Source organism: Daphnia pulicaria, chromosome 5, assembly GCF_021234035.1.
Source record: "Daphnia pulicaria isolate SC F1-1A chromosome 5, SC_F0-13Bv2, whole genome shotgun sequence".
NCBI classification, from domain to species: domain Eukaryota; kingdom Metazoa; phylum Arthropoda; class Branchiopoda; order Diplostraca; family Daphniidae; genus Daphnia; species Daphnia pulicaria.
In genome coordinates, this window is record NC_060917.1 from 4,327,542 (window position 1) to 4,350,468 (window position 22,927).

The window sequence follows — 22,927 nt, forward strand, 5'->3', positions numbered from 1 at the left end:
GCCGGTTGCTGTGCTGTCTATTTCATTAGGCTGATGGACAGTTTCAATTTATTTCATGACTGCTCATGTCCCTCCCCTTAAGCAGTGCTGACACACTAACAGACTGAACGCTTTGTTAGCAACTGCCAGGTACCACACGATGGATTGATCCAATCATTTTTATTTTTTTATTTTTTCATTTCTCTCCGTTTACCCATTTCAGTTTCAAATAAACATTCCTCTGCATTTGGGTTTTTTTTTCGGGGTGCGTGACTCGTTTTCCCTTTTCGTATTTCTCTTTTCTGAATCAATTTGTGATTTTTCTTTCAACTTGTCTTGCACGAAAGCCTCTCTGTCTCTCTACCTTACACGCTGCTATGGTAGAGATCGTGAAAGGCTATAGAGGAATAAGGCATTTGGGGTTTATTTTAGTTTCTTTCTTTGTGTTTTCATTTGTGTCTTGACCCGGAAAAAATAAAACAACTTCCCATAAATAATAAACTAGAAACGCTTCAGCTGATTGGATATTTATTGCAAATGAATTATTCATTTCGTGGATAGGAGAAGGGAACGCTCAGCAAGGTCACAGTTCGCCTCTTCACTCACCACAGCAGTTCACTCCTGGAAAACGGCTTTTGAAATATGAACTAGGCCTCATCTTCTCTGTTGCTGCTGCTGCGGGCCTTTAGAGAGAAGGCAAAGGAGAGATGGGCCATCCTATAAACCAATATAGGCGGCAATAATATATGTGTGTACGCAAATAAGGTGGGCTGATGATGGGCTCCCACCGCGCCACAGTCCCACGCTCTCTTCTTTCTGCATATAGTGTACACGGATTTACAAAACGACCCATACATAAATGTATATTTTGCATTATAACCTGCGCATTTGTAAAAATAGACCCGAGCTTCTCTTTTTTTATTTCGTAAAGACATTTTCTTAATTATTAATCTAGCAGGATATAGATAAACGCCAGATGCAGAGTAAGATTTATTTGGAAATTCCTTGATTGGCCATCTGCTAACTTATCTAATAATGACGTGTGTAATGGAATAATTACATATGCAGTGCGTGTTGTTGTATTACATCCACTATAAGAGAGAGGGTAGAGGCTAGATGTCACCTTACATTCACTGGTTTTTGCTGATAATCAACCTGGCCAAGGTACACACACACAAAACACAAGAGAAAGAAAAAGGCTGGAAAAAAATACGAGTTTATGATTTATGATGGATCGACATGGTACGGGTAGCCAGCTGGATTTAACACATGTAATCTGGTAGTCTCTCCTCATTCCGAGACCACCAGTCATATTTTATAATAATGCTTGAGCCACAGCCAAACGCAATCTCCATCTTTTGTTCGTAATTATTTCGTATTATTGAACTCGAGGCTCTTGGTATATACACACACACAGCACACACGTAGATGTATACTATAAGCCCACTGAATATTATGTTGGAAGTGGTTATTCATGCGGTGTGTGGGGGCTGAGGGCTTCACAGTAAGGCCCAGCAGACAAACGCCTGTGTGATTGGTTCAGTAGTTGGGTGGCAAGTCTTGGATAGGAGCCCAAGCAAGATGGATGAAGATTGCAGGATGTATATATATACGAAGAGAGGCCATCTTACCATATTCCAACATCACCTCCGCATCAGGCAAACGCTTTATCTAGTGGAATAATCAGGTCTGTCAGAGGAGATTGCACGGCAGATTACCATCCGTGCTGGTTCCCATTCCACGCCTTCCTTATTTCTTCCTACTGTGCTTTTCTTTTCGAGTTGCTCTCGAGTGAGTCTCATGCGAGTCGTCATGCGTTGAGATTCTATTCTCGACCCTTCCCAAACACGAGACCTTAATGAACATGAATAGGGATGTTTGCATCAGGTGTTATATTCACAGGCTAGCTCCCTCGTCTATATAGTAGTAGCTGGCCAGCACCACTCCGACTTTATTGGCTGTTGCTGCTGGAAACAATTCGAAAAATTGAGATATTTTTCCAGCTCTAGGCGAAGGCTATGGACTTTCCCCTTTTACTGATTGATTCCGAGACTTCCCAGAAATTCAAATAGGCTTGTAAAACAAATTCTTGTTTTTCTTCTCTTTTATTAAAAAAAAAGAAAAAAACCAACCACGAAATTGTCTTCATTTGTAAAGAAAAGAGCCCATCCAGAGCAACAGATGAAAAGAAATAAAGGTAGGACAAACGAAATTTACTTTAGACTCTCCACAGCAGTATAATAATTACGTCGTAACTTTCTGAAACGATTTTAGGTACCAAAAGACATTATTAGCCCGCAGTTAAGTGGGGGGGAGAGAGAGAAAAAAAAGGATTAAGTATATATCTTATTGAATTATATAGCATGGCTTGACCTAGCGCACTATCCTACAGCAGTCCTAAAGAATTACTATCGCACTGTGAGTGAACTCGTTAAGAATATTATTACGAAACAGTTTGTGATGGCATTAAAGCAACTAAATAGATAGTTTACGAGTCGTGCAACACCGGCCGCAGCAGTGGCCTGCTGACGTAATGCGCTGGTGCGTTGGTTAACTAAATAATACTTTCACTTGCTTTAAACCACTACTACCAAATTGTGTTGCCACCCATGTGTTAGCTAGCCCTGAGCTGGCATTCCGTTATAATTTGCAGTAGAACAATAAATAGACGAACTGCTGTTTTAAACGACGTAATTGTCTTTTGGAAAAATAATAATTTCGTCCTGGCTATATACGCATGCGTTTCAACAATATATACTATAGAAAGAAAGCAGAGTAAAACAACAAAAAGTTTATTTTTTTCTTCTTTTTCAAATTGCGCAGTAAAGAAAAAAAAAATCTTAGTTTCCATTGATTCTACCAATTACGAGCAGCGCCGCTTAAGAATAACAATCGCCTAGACTATATAGCTCACTACACACAATTGTTAATGATTCGTCTAAATGCCTCAGTTTTCTTTATACATGCCTAGCTTTTTATAGACCTCGGCCATCATCAGCTGCATTTTTCAAAAAAATGCGCCTAACAGAAGTCATATTGCTGCCAATCACGGAATGCCTTATTTCTGGTTGGCTTATAGGTTACGTTGACGACAGCAATTAGCTCGGTAGTACAATGGGGAATAATAGCTGTTCTAATAAGTCATATCCTAAGTAGTAATCATAGCAAGCTACACAACGGTTATGCTGCTACAGTCTGTTTCGTTACAGCTGCAATGTGGTTTCTCCCCCCCTTTGCTTTTTTCATTTTTACATGGAAGACCACAGGCCTTGCGCCAGGGTTTTTCTGTATTTTTGTTTTATTATTTACTTATATTTTATTTATTTGTTTTTGTTGTGCGTGTTTTGGTTTCCGTCGGCTTTCGGGAGCCATTTTCGAAATGGGCTGGCATTCTTTAATCAGTTTTAGGCTTTGAGTGAATTAGAGTGAACTTCGATTAGCTTCCACTCGACTGAAAATTATTTGAGCGTCGATGGCTGCTGCTGCTGCTGCCGATCAAAGATATCGGTGTTCTATAATGCCGGTGTAGCACGGGTTTCTAAGCGCCGGTTGAGGGGGGGAAAAACAACCACAAGTTGCTATTTGTAAGCAATGGATTTTGTCTATCAAACTCGTGTCTTTTGTTATAGGTAAAGCTCTCAGAATCACTCAAGCGGATGAGACATTCTAATGGCGCCTAGAAGGCTTGGAATTCAAAAGCTAAGCACTCTCTATCTGGCGTGTGATAGCCGAAAGTGAAGGTAATGAAGTAGATAAGGCCACATACTCGAGAAGCATGTACTGTTTGATTCCTGGATGACAATATGCTGATACATCCGCTAAATTTGTTTAGCCCACTTATTATTAGTTATTATTATGCGCTAGAGAGGAAAGCTCTAAAGTGTTATTTTATTGATAAGGGCTGGACGCGGAGCCAGTATAATAAGGCAACTTGTGATTACCAAAATGGACCTTAAATGGAGTCTGTAATTTATAAGTAAAAAGAATCAGAAAGCTTATTTTTTAAAAATAATAATAGAGGAAAAACTTTTTCTTTGTCTATGTTCTTATATTCTTTTAATACTGATTTAATACAACGCAGGTGAGAGTTAAAAAAAATTGCTGAACTGTTTCACCAATTACCACATTTTCCAAATGCTCATCTTATTAATCTCACACTTAAAAAGGTATAAACAATAAGGGGAAATGCCACGAAAAAAATTCTAAAGGTGAAAGATGTTCTAATCGCGTACCTCAGTCGAGGCATGCAATTTAAGCCAATGAACAGAAACCGTCAACACTGATCGTTCATCACTTTGGAACACGTGCCCTATATTACTACAGCCTCTCTATGCACTCGTTTTTCCCTTTTTTTTTACTTGGTTAGTTAATAAAGAAGCTCAGGTAAAAATCCGAAAGAACGGCCTGGAGAAATGACTTGAATTACTAGCCTACTCTCTATAGCAATCTCCTTTCGCCCCTTAATTCTTATTCCCCCTCCCTTTCATCCTTTTCTATCCTCATCTGTTTTTGAACCTGCCTTCGCTCTCTTTTTACCTTTCTCCCGAATCGAAATTTCCAATTATATACAACCCATCCCTAGCAATGGGTTGTGGATTGCGCTGTGCTGGTCAAATTAACAATCAATCAACTCGGAAAAAATGAAACATTCACAGAAACTTGGTGGTAGGCTACATTCCGAGCTAACACTCGAGCTCTCTACAGAGGTTTGTATGCTGTACTATGTTGAAAGCGGGTTCATTTCATCATCATTTTTTATTTTTTTATTTTCTTATCTCGGTTTGATCTTTTTCTCTCTTGCACGGTCGTTTCGACTCTAATAAGATGTACCTTCTGGCGGCAGCAACGCCACGATTTATAATTATTTTAATGCGAAAAATGGGGAAAAAAGAAGATGGACGTCATATTGTGTTAAACATGTTTTTGTCTAAATGCACCTCGCTATGAGCTAGCGCACAATAAAGATTTTTTTTCGGGGTTAAAAACATGGAACGTCTTTTGATTTAATAATTCCTCACGAGCGTTACTTATTAATTCTTCACGAGCGCTACATTCTATTATCACGACACTATTTCCCCAACTGCTGGCGCATCTATCGCATCTATCGAAACGAGTAATCCATGAGAAACGCATTGCGTCGTCGTCGTCGTCAAACCCGAAATTCTTTCATATTCCCAAATTGGAATTGTATACGGCGAAGAAACAACAACAGGTTTTACCGCCAGCAGACAGCTCTCAAATCCTAATTCTTTTACGTAATGACACTTAGTCGAGTTGCTTACTTGTTTGGAAACAAAATTATAACTAGAAAACACGAGTTTGACTGGTGCGGTCAGGATCGCGGCCGAGAGCATTATAACTCGACGGACATAGAGCAAAAGAGCTAGCTAGGGTACAGTATATATAAGCTATAAAGTCAAAATCTCTTGAAGAACACTTGATGTGGCCTCCCCGTGGAGTGACAAAGCGAGCGGCAATCGCTATAATGAAAAGAGAGAGCTTTCCGACTGACTTGACTAAAGGGAACGAGATGATTGAAGCAAAGATTTCTAGTCAAAAAATAAAAGGGAAAAATAAGAGGGGAGAAAAAAAAAACACAAAAAACTCGACCTGAAAAAAAAATTCGACCACATGCTGTGAGCGAATTGCGAGGGAACAAACCCTGGTATCGCATATCACAACAAACCAGTGTGCCAGTAATGAAACCTGAACTTTTCGGTTCGAGACGAGAAAAAATCTCAAAGAGTTCTCTCTAATATCTATTAGAATGTATATTAGGCTTGCGTCACTTGGAGAATGCCAATTGGCTGATAACAAAAAAACAAAACAAAAAAAGTACACCCCTCGAATAATTTCATGAATTTATTTTGCATAATGAATATACCGGTAGAAAGAAAAAAAACCTTCAGCGTTTCCATTTAGCAGACGTAAAATTAGACAATCACTCAACCACCAAAGCTGAAAACAACAACAACAACACAATCACACAGCCAGAAATAAAAACCGGTCCGCAATTAAAAGCGCAACTAATTAATTGTTCATAGATTCATAGACTTAGCTCACACACATGTTGCAATGCTGCACTGCGGCCAAATTCTTTCTCGTGGGAAAGTCAGTTAATGCCAAAATTAGCGTATTACTTGTGTTTGCTGTAATCACTAAACTCTTTGGAAACTGTCGCACTGAATTAAAGCGAAAATCCGACTACCAGTTGTGTACTGTTATGCAATAACTAGGATAGAAATCGAAATAATGAATAACAAGCCGAGAACAAAACGGTGGGTTCGAAAGAGAATAGCAAGAGAGAAAGAAAGAGCGAGTGAATATAATAAATATAAAGAGCCCCCAAAAGAGAAAAAAAAGGCGAAAAGAAGAAAGAAAAGAAACCCGAAAAAAGATAGACGAGAAGAAGAAGAAGAAATGGAGGATGAAGGCAAAGAGATGGCAATGGCGCCGCTTCCATATAATCCCAGACTTTGATAAGGTGAAACGACCGAAACCGGACTTGGCTCAGCATCAACAGACAAATCCTTGCCGACAAGTGCATGCATCTGCGCCTTATTTCATGCAGACAAACACTCTTAGACTCGGCCACAGCGCCGTAGTACTTTTTCACTCAGTCTCCTCCTCACTCAGGTCTTCTTCTTCTTCTTCCCATCTATATCAGATCTCTGCGCGCCGAGTTCTCATCCTTGTTATTTCATAATTGCATTTCCTCGTTCAAATAATCGAACGGCGACGACCAGGATGCATAAAATACAACTCGATTATACTTGTCAGCAAAAACCAACACACACACGCAGACACACAAAGACATAAATAAAAATAGAAATAAAAGCTTAATTCTTAATGTTGTGTGGGCTGACGCCTAGACCGCTAGACGGATCTATCACGGAAAAATCAATGCCAGCAGCAAACTCTTGATGCGGATTCCAACGGACACAAACCCCTTTTGCGTCACTCTAGCGGCTCTAGCGCGCGCGGCCCAGCAGCTACGACCGGCAACCGAAAAGGCGGTGACACCGTGTCGATACTAGTCGGATATACTTCCCTTAAGAGTAGCAACAGACATTTGTTGTAATCGGTAATCAGCTAATCAACAAAGTGGCCATTTACCCTTCGCTTCGAAAATGTATTGAAAACGTTTATCAAATGAAAGGAACATGAGTGGGGGGAGCAGGAAACGAGACATCAGAGAACTTCGAGAAGAGTAGGGAAAAAAGCACTGCGCAATCTATTTGTGGTTTTACTATTTATATAAAAAAGGATCAACCATTAATAACTCGTAAAAGAATACGAAATTAAAAAAAAAAGGACAAAGCGAGATTTCCACTGTACAATAAGAGAAACAGAAATACAAGAAAGTCAAAATTCCAATGAAGAGGAAAAAAAAAGAACGACATTTGAACGAAAGTACATCCGATTGAGGAAAACAAACAAATAAGCATGGATATTATTATGGTTGAGCCAATTGAAAAAAGAAAATACTTTTAATTGAAAGATGATATAGTAAAAGAGAGAAATGCAGTGGTGAGCAAATGGCTTTAGGCAAATGCCAACTCGGTACGTGTCAAAACCCGAATCCCAGCAAACACACAACGGTCCAATCTTCAACTCAGCAAGTCAGTCCCGTTCTTCCGCATCATCTCAATGCGGAGTTCGTGCTCCCGGGCTTTCAGACGTAAGGCGGCTATACTGGAGGCCCTGCGATCCAGCTCACCACCTAATGGAGAACTCGCTGCTGGCGGCAATTCTCCATTACCAGCGCCACTGTTGCTGTTGTCACAAGCAGCGCTGATACTTTGAGGAATAGGAGGGCTGGTCCCGGTACCGGCGGGAACGCTCGAAGGACTAACAGAAGGTGCCCCACCTGGCTGCCCAGCCTGTGGCTATAAAAAGAAGTAATAGCTTGATCAGCTAGAGTGATAAGTTGCGACCAGTCAAAAGACCAGTCCAGCAGCAGCAGCATGTCGCTGGCAATCATATATGCTTATCAACTATCACATGTGATATCAATTAGAATGTTTCAAAAATTGTTTGAATTTCCCACGCGCAAATTCAAGTAAAGCATTTCGTACCTGCTGGAGAGAAACCGGGTGGTGAGACGGTGGCGAAGCCAAGGATGTCAAACCAGTTGGAGATGTTGACTGATGGAGTGTTGACAGTCTACAGAGCAGTGATTGATAGTCGTTCGGACACAATTCGCTGGCAAGTTTGGGCCGCTGATTGGAAAGCGAAGCCAACAGAGCTTGAAACGAGTGAGCGGCCACTGAGGGGTTTGGCTGGCTATATACGGAAGGTACGAGTGGGTTGCGGTAACCGTGAAGTGCAGATCCGAAAAATGGTGAACCGATGCCGGGTGACAGGTATCCGGGCGGGAGTCCCGAGAGGCCGTGCAGGCCGGCCATGCTCACTGGAAGGCCGTGCACCATTGGCGAGCTAGGTAAACTGGGTAGACGAGTCAAAAAGTCCAAAGATTTGCGGGGCATGTACGGAAGCCCGTGGTTGGATCCCAAGTGAACTGGAAACGGATGAGGTCCACCAAGTGAGACCGGAAGAGGCATAGAACCTCCAGCTCCATTTGAACCGGATCCACCGCTGTTTAATTGATGAGAATGGTGGTGATTATGCAAAGTTGGCATTCCAGTCGTTCCTCCAGTTCCGCCAGCACCTCCGCCGGCTCCACCATATGGGCTGTATGGATGACCCTGCGGACCCACTTTCTCCTGTTTCCTCCACTTGGCACGACGGTTTTGAAACCAAACCTATTAAAAATCAAAATAATTGCACTCAAGTTACTTTCTAAATGACAGTAACCAGCAAAATTTATTTAATTAATGCCGGACATGTTGTTGGGGGAAAACCTGCCGCCTAAAGCGACAAGTCCACAAATGCGGAAAATCTACAGAATGACAGCCGTCAAGTGCACCTGCGTGCGGCGTATTATTACAAAAACAAAAACAAAAAAAAAAAAAGGGGGGAAACAATCAACTATTTTACAGTCGTAATGGGATTAGATCACAACACTGTAGGGACCTCACGACTTAACCGCCCCCAAAGTTTAGGAGCAATCGAAAATTGCTTTGACTGTCTGACTCTCGTTCGTTAAAAAGAAAAATTCGATTCTATATGGGAGGCTAATGCAAGAGATATTCTATTTATCTTCTCTATTTGATTACTCCCTCTTCTCCTTTAGAGTGAACAAATTGGTCCTAAAAACAAAATCACTCTAACCATGACCGCGCTGTGTTTTAAACCGCGCCTTTGATAAAACCGGAAAAAGTTGCTGATCATGCTGGACCAATTATTAGACAGATTGCGACGAATAAACCCACGGGCAAAGAGCATTCCAAGAGCCTAGCTGCTAGGCTATTGAGCCAACATTTGTTTCCCCCCTTTTCCGTCGTTATTGTCTTAGCACCGAAAACAAAATCAGATGATCATAAAACAAAAAAACGAAACCCGTATCGTCTGCGATACAACAGCTGCATGTCATACCGAGAAAGCAAGCGTACATAACGGAAACATCGACTTGAAAGTCCATTATACACTAAGGATAGCAGAAATGGTGATGGATACATACAGATAAAATCACAAAAACGCTAAAAAAGAACAGGCTTTTCTTACCTGAATTCTAGCTTCGGTGAGTCCAATCTTCATCGCCAGTTCTTCCCTGAAAAATAAAATACACAAGTTATTATTTTTAACCCTTTTTAAAAATTTTCGGCAAAGTAATAATTTCGCTAATGGGACGTGAGATGATTGCCACTTTGTCCGTCAAAAGCCAAATCATCGAAATTTTCTTAGTTATTTAAAATAGAATTATCAGGGACGCACGAAGGGTTGCCATCAACCGACTTCGACAAAGTCCGAGAACCAGGTGTTGTGTAATAAAAAAAATAAACAATTTAGGGTTGTGTCATTTGCCCAGAGGTGGACATCATTTTTCGATTCGAATTCCCCCCTTTTTTATGCTAGTGGCCATTTCAACATGAGTTAGACAGTAATAAAATCTATGCATACCTCGTGAATACGTCAGGATAATGTGTGCGAGAAAACGCCTTTTCAAGTTCCTCCAACTGATAACTGGTAAAAGTGGTTCGATAGCGCCTCTGCTTACGCTTAGGCGTGAACTCGTCGGGATGATCTCCATCACTGGCCGCATCGCCATCAACGTCACCGTTGCCCAATCCTCCCTTGCGGGATTCATGATCGGCGTCGTTCATGTCCTCATTCGAGGCAGTGCTGTTCAAATCGTCACTGATTCTGTCGGAAGAAACGTGTCGCTTGCCGCCGCTGCTCCTCGATTCGTCCGTTTGCAGAGATTGGTGCATCCGGTTGTAGCTGGTCGAAGGGTGATGGGCTTTCCCGCCCAATCCCGATACTCCCGACATGTCCTCGCGCAACCGAAAATCGGGAACTGATTCAGCCCGAACAGCCGTTTCTTCCATGGAGCTGGGTCCCGACTTGTCATAAATGCCCATGTTTCTTGATGAACTTGCTAGGAATGCTCGGTCGCTACCTTCGTCACTCAGACCTGTGATTTAACAAAGAAATACCAAATTAAGGAAAGACATAAAAGATTATCTACCGTTGTTTCGCCAACGACTTGTTATTACGACAATCACTAGCATCACCATAATTACAGCAGAGAAAATAACTATCAACTGATTGCTAGTTATAAAAATAATAGAGCATAACAGAATGGAACCCTGGCCCGCAAGCCTTCTTATTCTTTTTACGATTTGGATTAGATGGACATTCAAAAGAAGATTTGTACAAATGAAAGAGTGTAAATGTATATAGCAATCGTCTAATCACGCAGTGCCTAAGAAAGAGAAACATTAAGTAACGGGTCGGCAGTGGAAGATTAATGTGAGGCTATGAGGGAATCAATATCTGTGGTGGCGCCACATCCATTCAAGGCGACATGCTGATAGGTGACGGACTGATGGGCCACTTTTGATGGGCGCTTTAACCTTTCTGCTTAGCTCTTTCGGATATCGTTGCAGCAGATGAGATGGCACCGCCGCCCGACGCAAGAAGCTTTTTTTCCGGCTAAAAACAACTTAACACATTTGTACAGCAATAAATCACTCGTCTATTTTTATTTTCCTTTCACCGTGCCACGACCTACTTTCGTTTGCCTTGAATTACCGGCTAATAAAGACCATGAAATTTTATTAGAGTTACTGTTTTTTTTGCCAACTTTCTTCTCACGTCAAAAGTAACGACGAACGCACAAACTGCAATACTGCAAAAGCACGTGGTGATACTAATCAGCAACTTTACTATCTCTCCATACCACGTTTTTGCAACATTTAATTTTCTTAACAATTAATTTTTAGAAATTTCACGATATCGTAGAATAGGCCCGCCATTATGAGATATTAACTAACCATTAATTTTTTCTACAAACAAAATATACCATTTATGCTAATTAGCCTTCGATCTAAATACCTGTTAACGAGTGGATGATGTGAAATTAGCCAAAATAAAAGGACAAATGTGCTGCCACTTGAGAAATGGTTGCCACAAGAGCCACAGTAAAAATCTGGACCGTTCACGGTTGAAAAGAGGAAAACTTTTTGTTTCAACTTTGGAAAACTTGTTGAGAAAATGCCTATCTGACGATGCCGAGATACCAAGACGTACTGAAGCCCACCTGAAAGCTTCGGAAAGGTTCTCGGTTGTCGAGATAACCGCATGCAGACGAACGGGCGGAGCTTAACTTGGGCTTCGTGACTGTTCATTGGCTGTGTGAGCTCGGAGGAGTGAGGTTGGCACTATACATCACTTTACAGAGTTACAACGTCAAAGTTAAACCCCCTTTTTACAAACCAAACGGAAATCCGACGAATTCTTTTCTGAATAATTAACAGGTAGGTGGAAACTTTTTTTTTTAGTTTCAATGCAAAATATCCTTAATTGGATATATTCAAGCGTTTGGGGGATTTCTGGAATGTTTTTTGCCAAGGCATGGGCACGAAAAAATGGGAACGAAACTAGAACTGTCAATTGTCGAAGAGACAAAGAAATGCTTCCTCCATTATTATTGCGGGAAAGGACTAAATTGTCGTGCGACAAAACAACCAAAATGGTGACAAAATGGAACTGAAGGTCATTGCAACCATTTCCTACTTGATTACTTAGCCAATTGAAAATGCTTAATGCAGGCCTATTTTCAAAGATCAATTAAATTATTCCCTCTTGGCTAAGGGGGGGAGGTCGATTTGTAATAAATTCTAATCGATATCTTAAGTATTGCTAATTATTCGATTAGTCTTGTCTGCTTTCATTTTCGTTACTGTGATTTGATAACAAACGAAGCAATCACTTTTTTGAACGTGAATGCACGAAAATAAAATTACAAAAATGTGGTAGTCGTCATGCAAACTTTGGCGTCGCAGCTTTCCATATGCTCTCCACCCCATGCTGATTGGCAGGTAAATACTCAGAATAAAAATGGGATGGCTTAGAGCTAAAATAGAAGAGTTAAACTTTTAAACAAGTTTGTGAATTGTTACTTCTTGACTTAGAGCATTATTTATCTCCGTGTTAATGCATGGCAGTTTGTTTCCACTATGTGTAACCGTGTAACCTTTTCCTATGTGCAGGTTTGAGGCCTTAGCCAGCCATCATAACAGCAAAGTTTTGCTTGTGCTGGACCTCCAGTCATATGATTTGACTGATGACCCTCTACCTTCGGCAACAATCACAGTATCATCACTTAGGTAATAATTTTCGTTACTTTTATTAACCTGCATTCATAAACCTGCAGATTTTTCAATGATGCATGGTCTGCATAAATGCAGCGTATTACATAGGAACCTTCAGTTATCCTGTTCATTAACAATTAGGGTATATGTTTATTACTGTCTTATTTTCAACTATTCCTTCCTTGCTTGTTATTGTTTCTCTAAATATTTTTTCGTAACTCATTGCTGAAATTTTTTATTTAGATAAACAGCATCTCATTTAATTGGAGAAACTTCCAGCTTGTCGACCGAGTTAAGGATCTCTTCCATTCCCCATTCCCTAAATGTCCTCGTGTACGCCCATGCGAGTGTGGGTGTATTCACGAGGACTCCCTTTTACCTATCCCTCCTGGTGGAATTAACTTTCCTGTGGATGGAGCACTTGTGGATGCCTGGCTGTGGATTTCCCAGGCTTAAAGGTAGGACAAATTCATCTAAATTCTTCCTGTTATGAAAATTTGGTGGCGTTGATTTTAAATCGTTGCGGAGATACGGAGTACGATTATTCCTGGGCCATCCAGTTGGCTGAAACTGTTTTGTTGCCCTTTTTGTTTTCTCAGTCAGGATTTGTTAAATAGCTCACGTGAAGAACCACTGCAAATCAGGCCTGTTTTTGTACCTCGCAACTTTGTCTGTGAATCAAATTCAGAAATTTTGAACTTGAAACACTTGAAACAAAGTGCAACTTGAGGAATTTTTTTTCACCAATAGGGTCTTGCCGCCACACCAGCACTTCCTGGTTGGAAATCATCAGGCCCTGTGTTTTTAGTTATAACGTTTCTTAATCGCGACAAAACATTGTGTTTGTCACCTTTATTTTAATTGTTTTCAAGTGGTGCATTAATCCGCTTAGAGAGAATCGCCTTTGTGTCATTTGCTGATGAGTTTTGCTTTTGATATGCATAAAATGCTGGGAAAAAAGTACTCAACGGCTTCTGTTATTTCTTAATCTTTTTTCCCAGGAATTCCTCTAAGTCTTGCCAAACGTCCGTCGTAAAATTCGTAAGAAAAACAAGAGAAATGCAGTAGGCAGCACTACTAGGCACACCTGTTTACGAGACAGTCAATGCGTGTTTTCATTCTATCCCAGGTACATAATAGTTCGATTGTTTTCCGATTTCTGTTGTTGTGGCTGTTGAAAAGGACCGCCTTTTCAAAGAGCAGGTGCAAGTTAAGCAGGGGAAAGCCCCTCCTGGAATCTTCTTGCCTTTAGAATAAGAACCTGAAGCCAATTACTCAGCAATTATTGTTGCATTAGGGACGAAACACAGAAGTGCTTTGTCCATCTGCCTCTTTGTGGTCCGAGACGTACAATCCTTTAACTTGATTACATCTATTGTGGTCCACGAAGCCCGATTTATTTGTTGGCTCTTTCCATTCAAGTTTGGTTATATTCGAAAAATGGTTCTTTTTCCAGGGTACGTATTTGTTGGTTGTTCCGCATAGAGTTTTTACCGAGAACTCCCTATCTTTTCGGTCAAACCTTTTCCAAATATCAGTTTGAATAGCCTCACTGGCTCAACTGCGTTTGATTCAATTGATATTACCATGTTTTTGTTAAGCTGTGGTTGTTTTAGTAGCGGCTTTGAAGCTTGTCGAACGGTGATTGAGCCACAGTTGTTGAGTAAGTCAAACGGCCGGCAACCGCGCATTAAATCACGGGAAAAATAAAAGGAAGAAAGGCCGTGAATTCCAAGTATTTCTCGGATGAAATTTTACCATTGTCGTTCCGTTTTCAAGGAATTGTCCTGCATCAGGTCCTATACTATTACGCGGATTGATTGTCAGTCATTCTTTTATTTCTGTACGCTCACTTTTGTCTAGAAAATTCTTCTCTTGGCTGAAATTCTCTTTCACCAATTCTGTTTAATTATTTTTTATAGACTGGCCAAATCGGATGCATTCCTTTCTACAACAAAGCTAACAGTAAATAAAATTGGTGTGAATAACCACGATTAAAATAATAGAATTTTCACTAAGCGGCCATGGGAAAAGAGGGATACACAGGAGTTGTAGTATCAACAGTAAACTGCCCGTCCATTTACATAAGGTGTAAATACTCAAAAGCGCACAGATGACTGGAGAAAGAAGATAACCATCGGGGCATGTCTTGCCGTTTCCTTTTCTCCGCAGTGCGAACCCATCAAAGAGGAACAATTCCACTGTTTATCCATTATCCTCTTTATTTGATATTTCACTATGTTCGCCTGTCAAAGAACTAGCGAAAAGTATAGTTATTAAAAAAGAAAAGGGGGGCTAGTGGTCGTTCCATTGGCGACGTGGTATAAACCCACCACTAATACTTAGCATGATATTTGGCAGTGATTGAAAGAATTTCCACCACTCGCCACATGTTTCATAATTGCCGGTTAAAAATAGCTTACTTAAGGGATGGACTAAAGGAGAGAAGAAAAGTCATAACTTTTGTTGGCCCACAATAACACAAACACAAGAAAGGTCTTGTGCTGGGCTCGCCCGTCTCTCGGAGGTAGTCTTCTTGGAGAGGAATCACGCCGCGAGGGATATTAGTCTCGCCATTTGGCCCCGGTTCCCCCGTGTGTCCAGAGAGCTACTTCATGGCGGGCTCCTCCCCATTTCTTTTCTTTCCTCTCTTCTCGTCCTCCCCATAAGAGTTGGAAAAAATCATCGACCTATAGGTATAATTCAGAGTTGTTTTTTTTTCTTCTTCTTCTAAAGAGAGAAAGGCTAAATGCTGGGTTTCAATGGAAAATATGACTGCTGCGTTTAGTGCGTGCTGTGCCTAGCCCTTTCCATGTCAATAGGGTAATTAGTCGGTTATTATTTCCTACAGCTTTTTTCGAATGCAAGCAAGCTATTCGGCCCTTTTTCCGTTGTGTGTAGATATATATTCCAGTCTATACAGCTCGCTTTCCCTCTGCAGCCCATATTCACTATTCATGTCAGTTAACACTTTTTCAAGGAAATTTAGTAATGACAACAGCATATATCAACAATTGTACACATTAGTTAGATATGGGGCATCTTCATAAAGCAGAAACCCTTGTTTGTAAAAAATAAATTAAAGTTAAATTGTGCCTTGGAGCAATGACTGGAATAACTGCCGCCAGTTAATCTGAGTTTCCAAAATAGCTTTTTTTCTTATAATAAAAAGGAAAAGATGCCATTTTAAAAAAGCATCTTCACGTATAAGATGGTAATGAATACACATTTTGACGTTGCAAATCAGTTATAAACGTGTATAACTGGGGAATACAAGCCAACAAATTATATGTTTGACTTGCGCATGTTTGCAGTCGATGGGTGTGTTATTGTAATTATGAGTCGATGTAGTATTCGTAAGCTTCTAAAAGTTTCGAATCATTACGGCTCATCGGTTTGAATCGCGAAGAATACCCGCCAGCACTTTAGTTTAATCGTCTATGTAAGGATAACTCAAAGAGTAAGGCTAACCTTGGAGAGAAATATAAAAGATTGGATTTAGATGGGTCGTTATATACGTTTGGCCAAATCAAGTCGTTCTACTAGACGTTAGTTATCTTGTTTTCCGTAGGAGAATGTTGATTAGTGAATCGTGGAGGAAGGAAAATTCCGACCGAAAGGGTAGACGCCCCCCGTTAGCCCGTTATAACCCTTCATTCGTAATAATCATCCCGTCGTGTTTAGTGATATACTGTGATTAGCGCGCTGGTTTGACTCTGCCTTCATTGCCTACTGATCTGCCGCTTGGAAATATGTCAAGTTCGGTAAAAGAATAAGTGACGTGATAACCGGCAAAAAAACAAAACAATCAAGGACAAATGTACGATGACAGATTTTGATGTGAGGGGATAAAAACTATTATAATAAGGGATATTATTCAATATTTGTTCTTATAAAAACTTGTTTTTCGTGTATGCGTCTGATAGCGGCCTCCTTCGATAAGAATTCTCTTATAATTTGTGCTTTTTAAGGAGAATATTACGACAGGTATAATAATCAGGTACCGAGAACTACAAGACAGGCCTAAGGGGTTGTTCATCGAAATCAAAGTGGAAGTTGAAAAGTACGCCAGGATTGGGCAACAGTGTAGGTTTCTTTTTCCGACGGCTATATAGTAAATTAAATCAAAATATAATAGATTTACAAAGCAGCATCCGCTGGACATCCGGGGTGGTTTTAATTGATAAATTATACAAAAAGGGGTTAACAAAAAAAAAAGGTTATTTAATTTGTAGTGAATGAAAATAATTGAGTATATGCCTGCATTGTAGAAAAATGTAATAAATTAGATTTTTTAATAAAACCCGAATGCTTTTTTTACTAAGGGATTTAATAATAGAAGCTTTCTTCATTTGAGTGTAGCCTACATAATAATGCAATGCTTCGTCAGCGGTGGTTAAATTTGATCTGACTGAAATAGGCTTCTGAAAGTGCGCTCTTTAGATCCTATCGATGCCCAAATATATTCAGCTTTCCTATCCTATGTTATGCTAGTTGGGCCCAAGCGGCAACAATCCTTTGAGGGAGTTAACGAGCCGACACGTTGGAGATAAAAATCTGAATCCATGAATGAAATTTTCATCAGTTTCATTAGAAAAAAGGTACGCGCATCGACAAGGCAACCAACGCCCGTTCTCCAATGAATAATAATTTACCTACTATGCCTTGGAAATAAATTCATCAAAGGCGTTTGTTACTAGAGAAAATCAATTGTATTGACTATAGTATAATAGGAAGAGAGGAGAGAGTCTTCCCTCGATGTCACTGTTATGTATCAGGCGCTGTTTCATGCCAGGATCTCATTTGAGTTTTGGGTTGTTGGGCTGTTTGAGGTGTATAGAAAAGAAAAGAAAAAAGAGCTGCCAACAAATCATCATTGTGTGACAGTTTTGACGGCTAACTCCGCTGAAATTAACTCCCTTTTAATGGGCCCAACGTCGACGATGAATGAGTCGACTGCCAAGCGCGGTACCGTTCATTTTTCTGAGTCGGCACACAAACTTCCTCGCTCCCCCACCAATTAACCGGGAAAACAAAAAAACAAAAAATGAAGAGAAATGTAAATAGAATATGGAATGGAACTTGCGAGTGGCTCTGCTGAACCGTAGAAACATAAAACGTAAACGTCCGGCCGTTAATTGCTCACATATAAAGAAATCAGCTAATTAGCAGGGACTTTGTCTACCGCTCGTTCATAACTACCCAGAATACATAATAAGCACCCCTGGTCTATTGTTTTACCCGCCAGCTTTTTTTTGTCTGTTTTAAGAATCCCTTCGCCACATCCGCTGACGACTAGAGTCGAGACTTCTGTAGCCCTCACACTTCACTCTGTATCTCCATACAAGAGCATTGAACGAGGCCGGTCGTAGATCAAAAACCAATCGCTGAGCCTGGGTATAGTTAGACGCTCTAAAAACAAACAAAAACCTGACGACATGTAACACGGTGGAATTTCAAAAAGTCTAATTTGGTTTGAAGAGGTCAGGCTCATGTACCGATCTTGGAAAATTAAACTGTAGAAGCCAAACAATTGACGAGATATGTATAACAACTTATATCCAAGGGTGAGGCTCTTTTTCTTGAGCAGCAGTGATTCATTGGCCTCCCTGGTGAGTAGCCAACAGGCAAAAAGTCGCCTGCTGCTTTGGCTTCCGAAACGACCGAAGCTTAATGGCTAGCTAACAGTTCAACTCGCAATGAGTCAGCCAAATGCATAAATGCCGACAGCACCGTAACTGAATGCAATCGCCATGGAGACTGACTTTCGTCATCAATTCAAACCGACTCACGACCTGTTTTATTTTTTTATTTTTAAAGAAACTATTTCAACAGTAATATTCTTTCAACTTATTCATGGGTTCCCGCGAGACCACCACTGACATGTAAAATTTAATTGCCTATCTTCATGCATGGATCACAATTGCCCTACGTGCCGTCACATTTTCAAAATGTGGTTATTATGAATTTTTGATGGGTTTACTAAAAATTTGAATGGGGTTACCAAACTTTGATACATTCAATCTGGTGAATCATTCCACGCAGTGATATAGACCGACAGAGACAATTGCTTGGTCATCAGACCCCAATAATGCGATAGAGCGATATAATTCACTACCGTATACCCGCCTACCTTGAAACGATTAACAAAGGTTTGACATTTTGAAGAGAAGTTGATTAGTATAATATCACCAAGAGAGGAACAAAAAAGAGTCCTGATGATATACAAACTTGGGCTTTATTTTGTGTGATTCCAAGACATGTTATCGGCAGACGTATAGACTGTATACATATAAGTCTATAGAAGAAGGGGGGGGGGCTAAGGTAAAACAGTGGGTGTACAACAGGGAGCAGGCTGGAGGGTTAAAGGGAAAAACTAAACCTATTATTTTGAAATGCTGATATGAAAAAAAGAAACAGGGGGAAAAATTCCAAGATGATTTTTATGCATCGGTCATGGCACTGACAGAAACCTGTCGTATATTTTCTTTGATTTTGATGGTAATAGACCACCCATCATTTCGACTATCGGCTCCTGCGTTAGATTCCTCCGCTTGTTTTTTTTACCTCAAGGCTCTATAAGTTTTCCTCTGTGGCTATACGCATAGATCCTCGGCGCTCATTTTCAGATGGGTGAGGAGTTCATCACTCAAATGGATCGAGGAAGTTTATCTATTTGATTTAGAAGAGTCATTGCTTTAGCTTATTTTTTTTCTTTCTATTCTACCATTAAAAAGACGGGATCGTACATGCCCTCATCCTCCCCCCTTTCTCAAAGTTTTATAACGTGATTGCGTATCGGGTGGCCAGCAGGAATCTCTAGCACAAATTCAATTCGTGAGCTAGCGTAATGTCTCTACTCATCTGGTTTCCATAATGGGCTCCCAATTATCGGAATACGTTTTGATAGCATTTTTCAACTGAATCAATATGCTAGGTTAATTTTGCCATTAAGAGGTTCCATTATTACACTCGCTGAATTTTCCATAAAAGCTGTCTTGTATAAATAAAAATGTCCACTTCTTATTTAATGACACTATACAATTTTTCGACCAATTTGGATCAAAGAAAAAGAAATTAGCCAAAATTAATCGGTAGAATTGGCTGATGCCGTCAGGTATGGCGTCATTTTCCGAGTCCACTCTTAATAGGAGTCAACCATTCAACAAAAACTTTAAGTAAAAAAGGCGTACATCTATTAAATGTATTACAGCCAAAAAAACGGCTATCGCTCCAGAGCCATCATTATATACAAAAAAGAAAAGAAAAAACAAAACAAAAAGTGTATGAGCAGATCGCATGAGACACCCCTGTGTGGCCCCTCGCCATAGTTTTAACAACAGCCACGGACGGAGGGGTAGGCTACTTGAATGTCTAACATGTTACAACTACGGATGGCATGACCGATAGCAAAAGTCGAGTTGGTGGGTGGTAACGTGGGCGGGTTATTAGAGCAGGAAAAAGGTGGGTTCCATGCCTTGTTTATTGAACTATTAGGAACAGTTGGGGCAATGTGACGCGAGGATTGTTATTAAGATGCCAGACGATGATTGGTCTTTTCTCTCATGAGAAACCAACATACTATAAGCTCCGTCAAAGAAATAAGGATGGAACAAAAAAAAGAAGAAGAAGAAAGTATATATATAAGTACTAACAACTTCACCAACGTCAAATATGATATGTTTTGTGGTTTAAAGCCATCTTTACCTCATCACTTGCTATTTGCTACGGTGATCTTTTCAAGGGAATATATAAGGAGTGGTGTAACCTATCTTTTTACTATTACTTTGTTCCGGACGATAAACTGTGGTCAGTTTCTTTTTATCACAAATAAAAGCCTATACACCGCCCCCAACAAGCGGATATTGTTCATTGCTTCACCACACAGAGCGATGTGCTGGACTTGTGTACTTCATAATTTGGACAAACGAAAACTGAACGATTTATTGATTTGTCTAAATACTTTCTGCTGTAGATAGAGAATACGCTAAGTAGCTGCGGACGTTTGGAATAAAAAATTATGGTTTCCTTCCTGTAATTTGTCGAAATATTTCTGAACAAGAGTAGCAGTGGTAGCACTAGTAGCTATATAAGTGTCTATTTTTGGAAAAGGTGATTTCAAGTAATAGTCCTTTGTTTGGCTGATAGTCCGGCCTATTAGGTGAATGTATCCTCGCGGCGATCAAAATATTGCGTATTTAGGGGGCACATCGTATCGTATAGGCTATAATAGGCATACTGGTCAACACCGATAAATGTATTCCGACGCAATCGCTTATACATTTATAGACGATTGTAAAATAAAGATAAAGTTGATTGTAGAATGCCCTTTTGAGAATGTACTCTTTGATATTGAACAGAAGCTTAAATCGGCTTTGACTTGGCTATTGTTTTGTTGCTTTAAAATAATGTCTTATTCTTATGATTAAAAAGAATTTCTTTTTGCTATCAAGTTTGTTGCATACATGATAAGTAAATCAACACCAGGTTTCTGAGGAGATTTTCCTACCAGCCTAAAATGTGTCGGCTCTCTGCTAAAAGTTTAAGAAGCAGTTAAAGAAAAGTATAGCCTCACAACTTATGATGCCTGTATACATTCGGTTGAGTAGAAACAAACAGTTTTTTTCAGTGAGAGATTTTGACAAATGTGTTGCCGCATGTTAGCAACGCACATTTCTGTTATAACACTAAGAATAATTGAAAAGCTATGAAAGCGCACATTCACCACTATAAATATCGCCATTGTATAAATAACAAGTGTTGGTATAAAGAATCAGGTGGGAAAATAAATAAAAGAGAAATCAATCGAACGCAAGTATCCATCATATACCATAATCAAACATAGGATTTCTATTTTTCACCTTAACAGCAGCCTATCAAAATTCTTATTTAAATCCCTAGATTACTTTGCTTCTCAGGCTCGAGAAAGCACGTTGATTGTTTTTTGTGCAAATATTCGATCGAATACTGTAGGAAGTGAACGGGTTGGATTGGTGGTTGGTTGGACATGTGAGCGGGTTGGATTTACCGACGCCGATTCTACATGAAGACCCCTTTCGCAGTTAGTAGTAAGTAATTTAATCTTTATTGGTCCGTGAATAAAAAGAATGTTTATTAATTCCCAAATCTGTCTCCTGTATGTTTTTGCAGGAACTTGCTTTAATAGAAAAATACTCCACGCGCGCAGCCATCCCGCCGAATTGATAGGCCTATAAACTAATTGTTCTTTGCATTGACTTCGCAGTCTGGATAAAACAGTATTCGAAATTTGGCGTAAAACAGTAAATACAGTTAGAATTATGAATTGTCGCAATGATAAGTATAGTATTCAGGCCAGAATGTATAATTTTAGGCGTGCTTGTGATGCAATCTAAAATGCCGCAATTCTGTATCATTCACTTAAGAATAAACCCCAAAAGCAAGACTAATTCTAATCTTAAGTCGAATTCCGCCATCCGATACGGTTTGAAACATTTCCGAACTTTTGACTTACCGGATGATGAAGAAATTCCATTTTTACTTTCTTCAACAATGCTGCGGATAGAAAAAACGGATTTGGCTGCCCGAGGACCGGGAGCGTTGGCGACATTTGGAGAAACATAGTTTCCACTTGTAATACAAAAGTTGTCCCCAGAATGATGAACCACGCTAGACATGTCAGGGCGATGAGTTGTAAGATCCATTGTTTCAACGACGTGGCAAAATTGCGTCACAATTGTTCAACTTTCCACAGCAGTAAATGAAAGTAAACAGAAATAAAAATAGATTTGTGGCTTTCGGTATTAAGAAAACGATTGGAATCACCGCTAAGATGGAAAAAAACGATGGAAAGAACAAAAATGTAACTTGCATCAAAAGTGTGTGACTCGGCTACCAACGTCAAAGAGAGAACTGGGGTCTTGTTTCCTTGGCAATAACAAGTCATCAAGTTTACGCTTATCTGAACGAAAAAACAAAATAGATAGTTGGGCGGAGCTCCATAAGATCCCGCCTTCTTGTGGAGCCCTATAGGTTAGCTGCATAACCAATCGCAGTCTTTAGCTTCAAAGAATTTATATCCGGCAAACTATAGCAAAACTTGTTCTTTTTCACGATTAAAAATGTTAGAATCAGAAAACAGTGTAGCTGTAATAATAGCCTAATAGGTAAAAGGTAACTGGCCTAATCAAATTTGAAAAGGAAAATTTTTAATCGATTATTCGTTTGTCCCTGACTAGTTGTACAAATAT

The 22,927-nt window shown here is 39.9% G+C and overlaps 1 protein-coding gene across 2 annotated transcripts; it reads right to left on the bottom strand.

Moving 5' to 3' along the window:
• Window positions 1-7,090: 7,090 nt before the first annotated feature.
• On the bottom strand, window positions 7,091-22,576 carry LOC124340999 (homeobox protein aristaless-like). 2 transcript variants are annotated; one of them, XM_046793864.1, is made up of 5 exons: window positions 22,192-22,576; window positions 10,003-10,516; window positions 9,607-9,652; window positions 8,058-8,744; window positions 7,091-7,868 (listed from the first exon to the last, which is right to left on the bottom strand). In XM_046793864.1, the coding sequence occupies exons 1-5, from the start codon at window positions 22,379-22,381 to the stop codon at window positions 7,590-7,592; spliced, it is 1,716 nt and encodes a 571-aa protein (XP_046649820.1). In that variant the 5' UTR covers window positions 22,382-22,576; the 3' UTR covers window positions 7,091-7,589. The 2 variants fall into 2 exon arrangements, with proteins under 2 accessions (XP_046649820.1, XP_046649822.1); XM_046793866.1 differs by lacking the exon at window positions 22,192-22,576 and adding an exon at window positions 11,440-11,744.
• Between the last annotated feature and the right edge of the window lie 351 nt (window positions 22,577-22,927).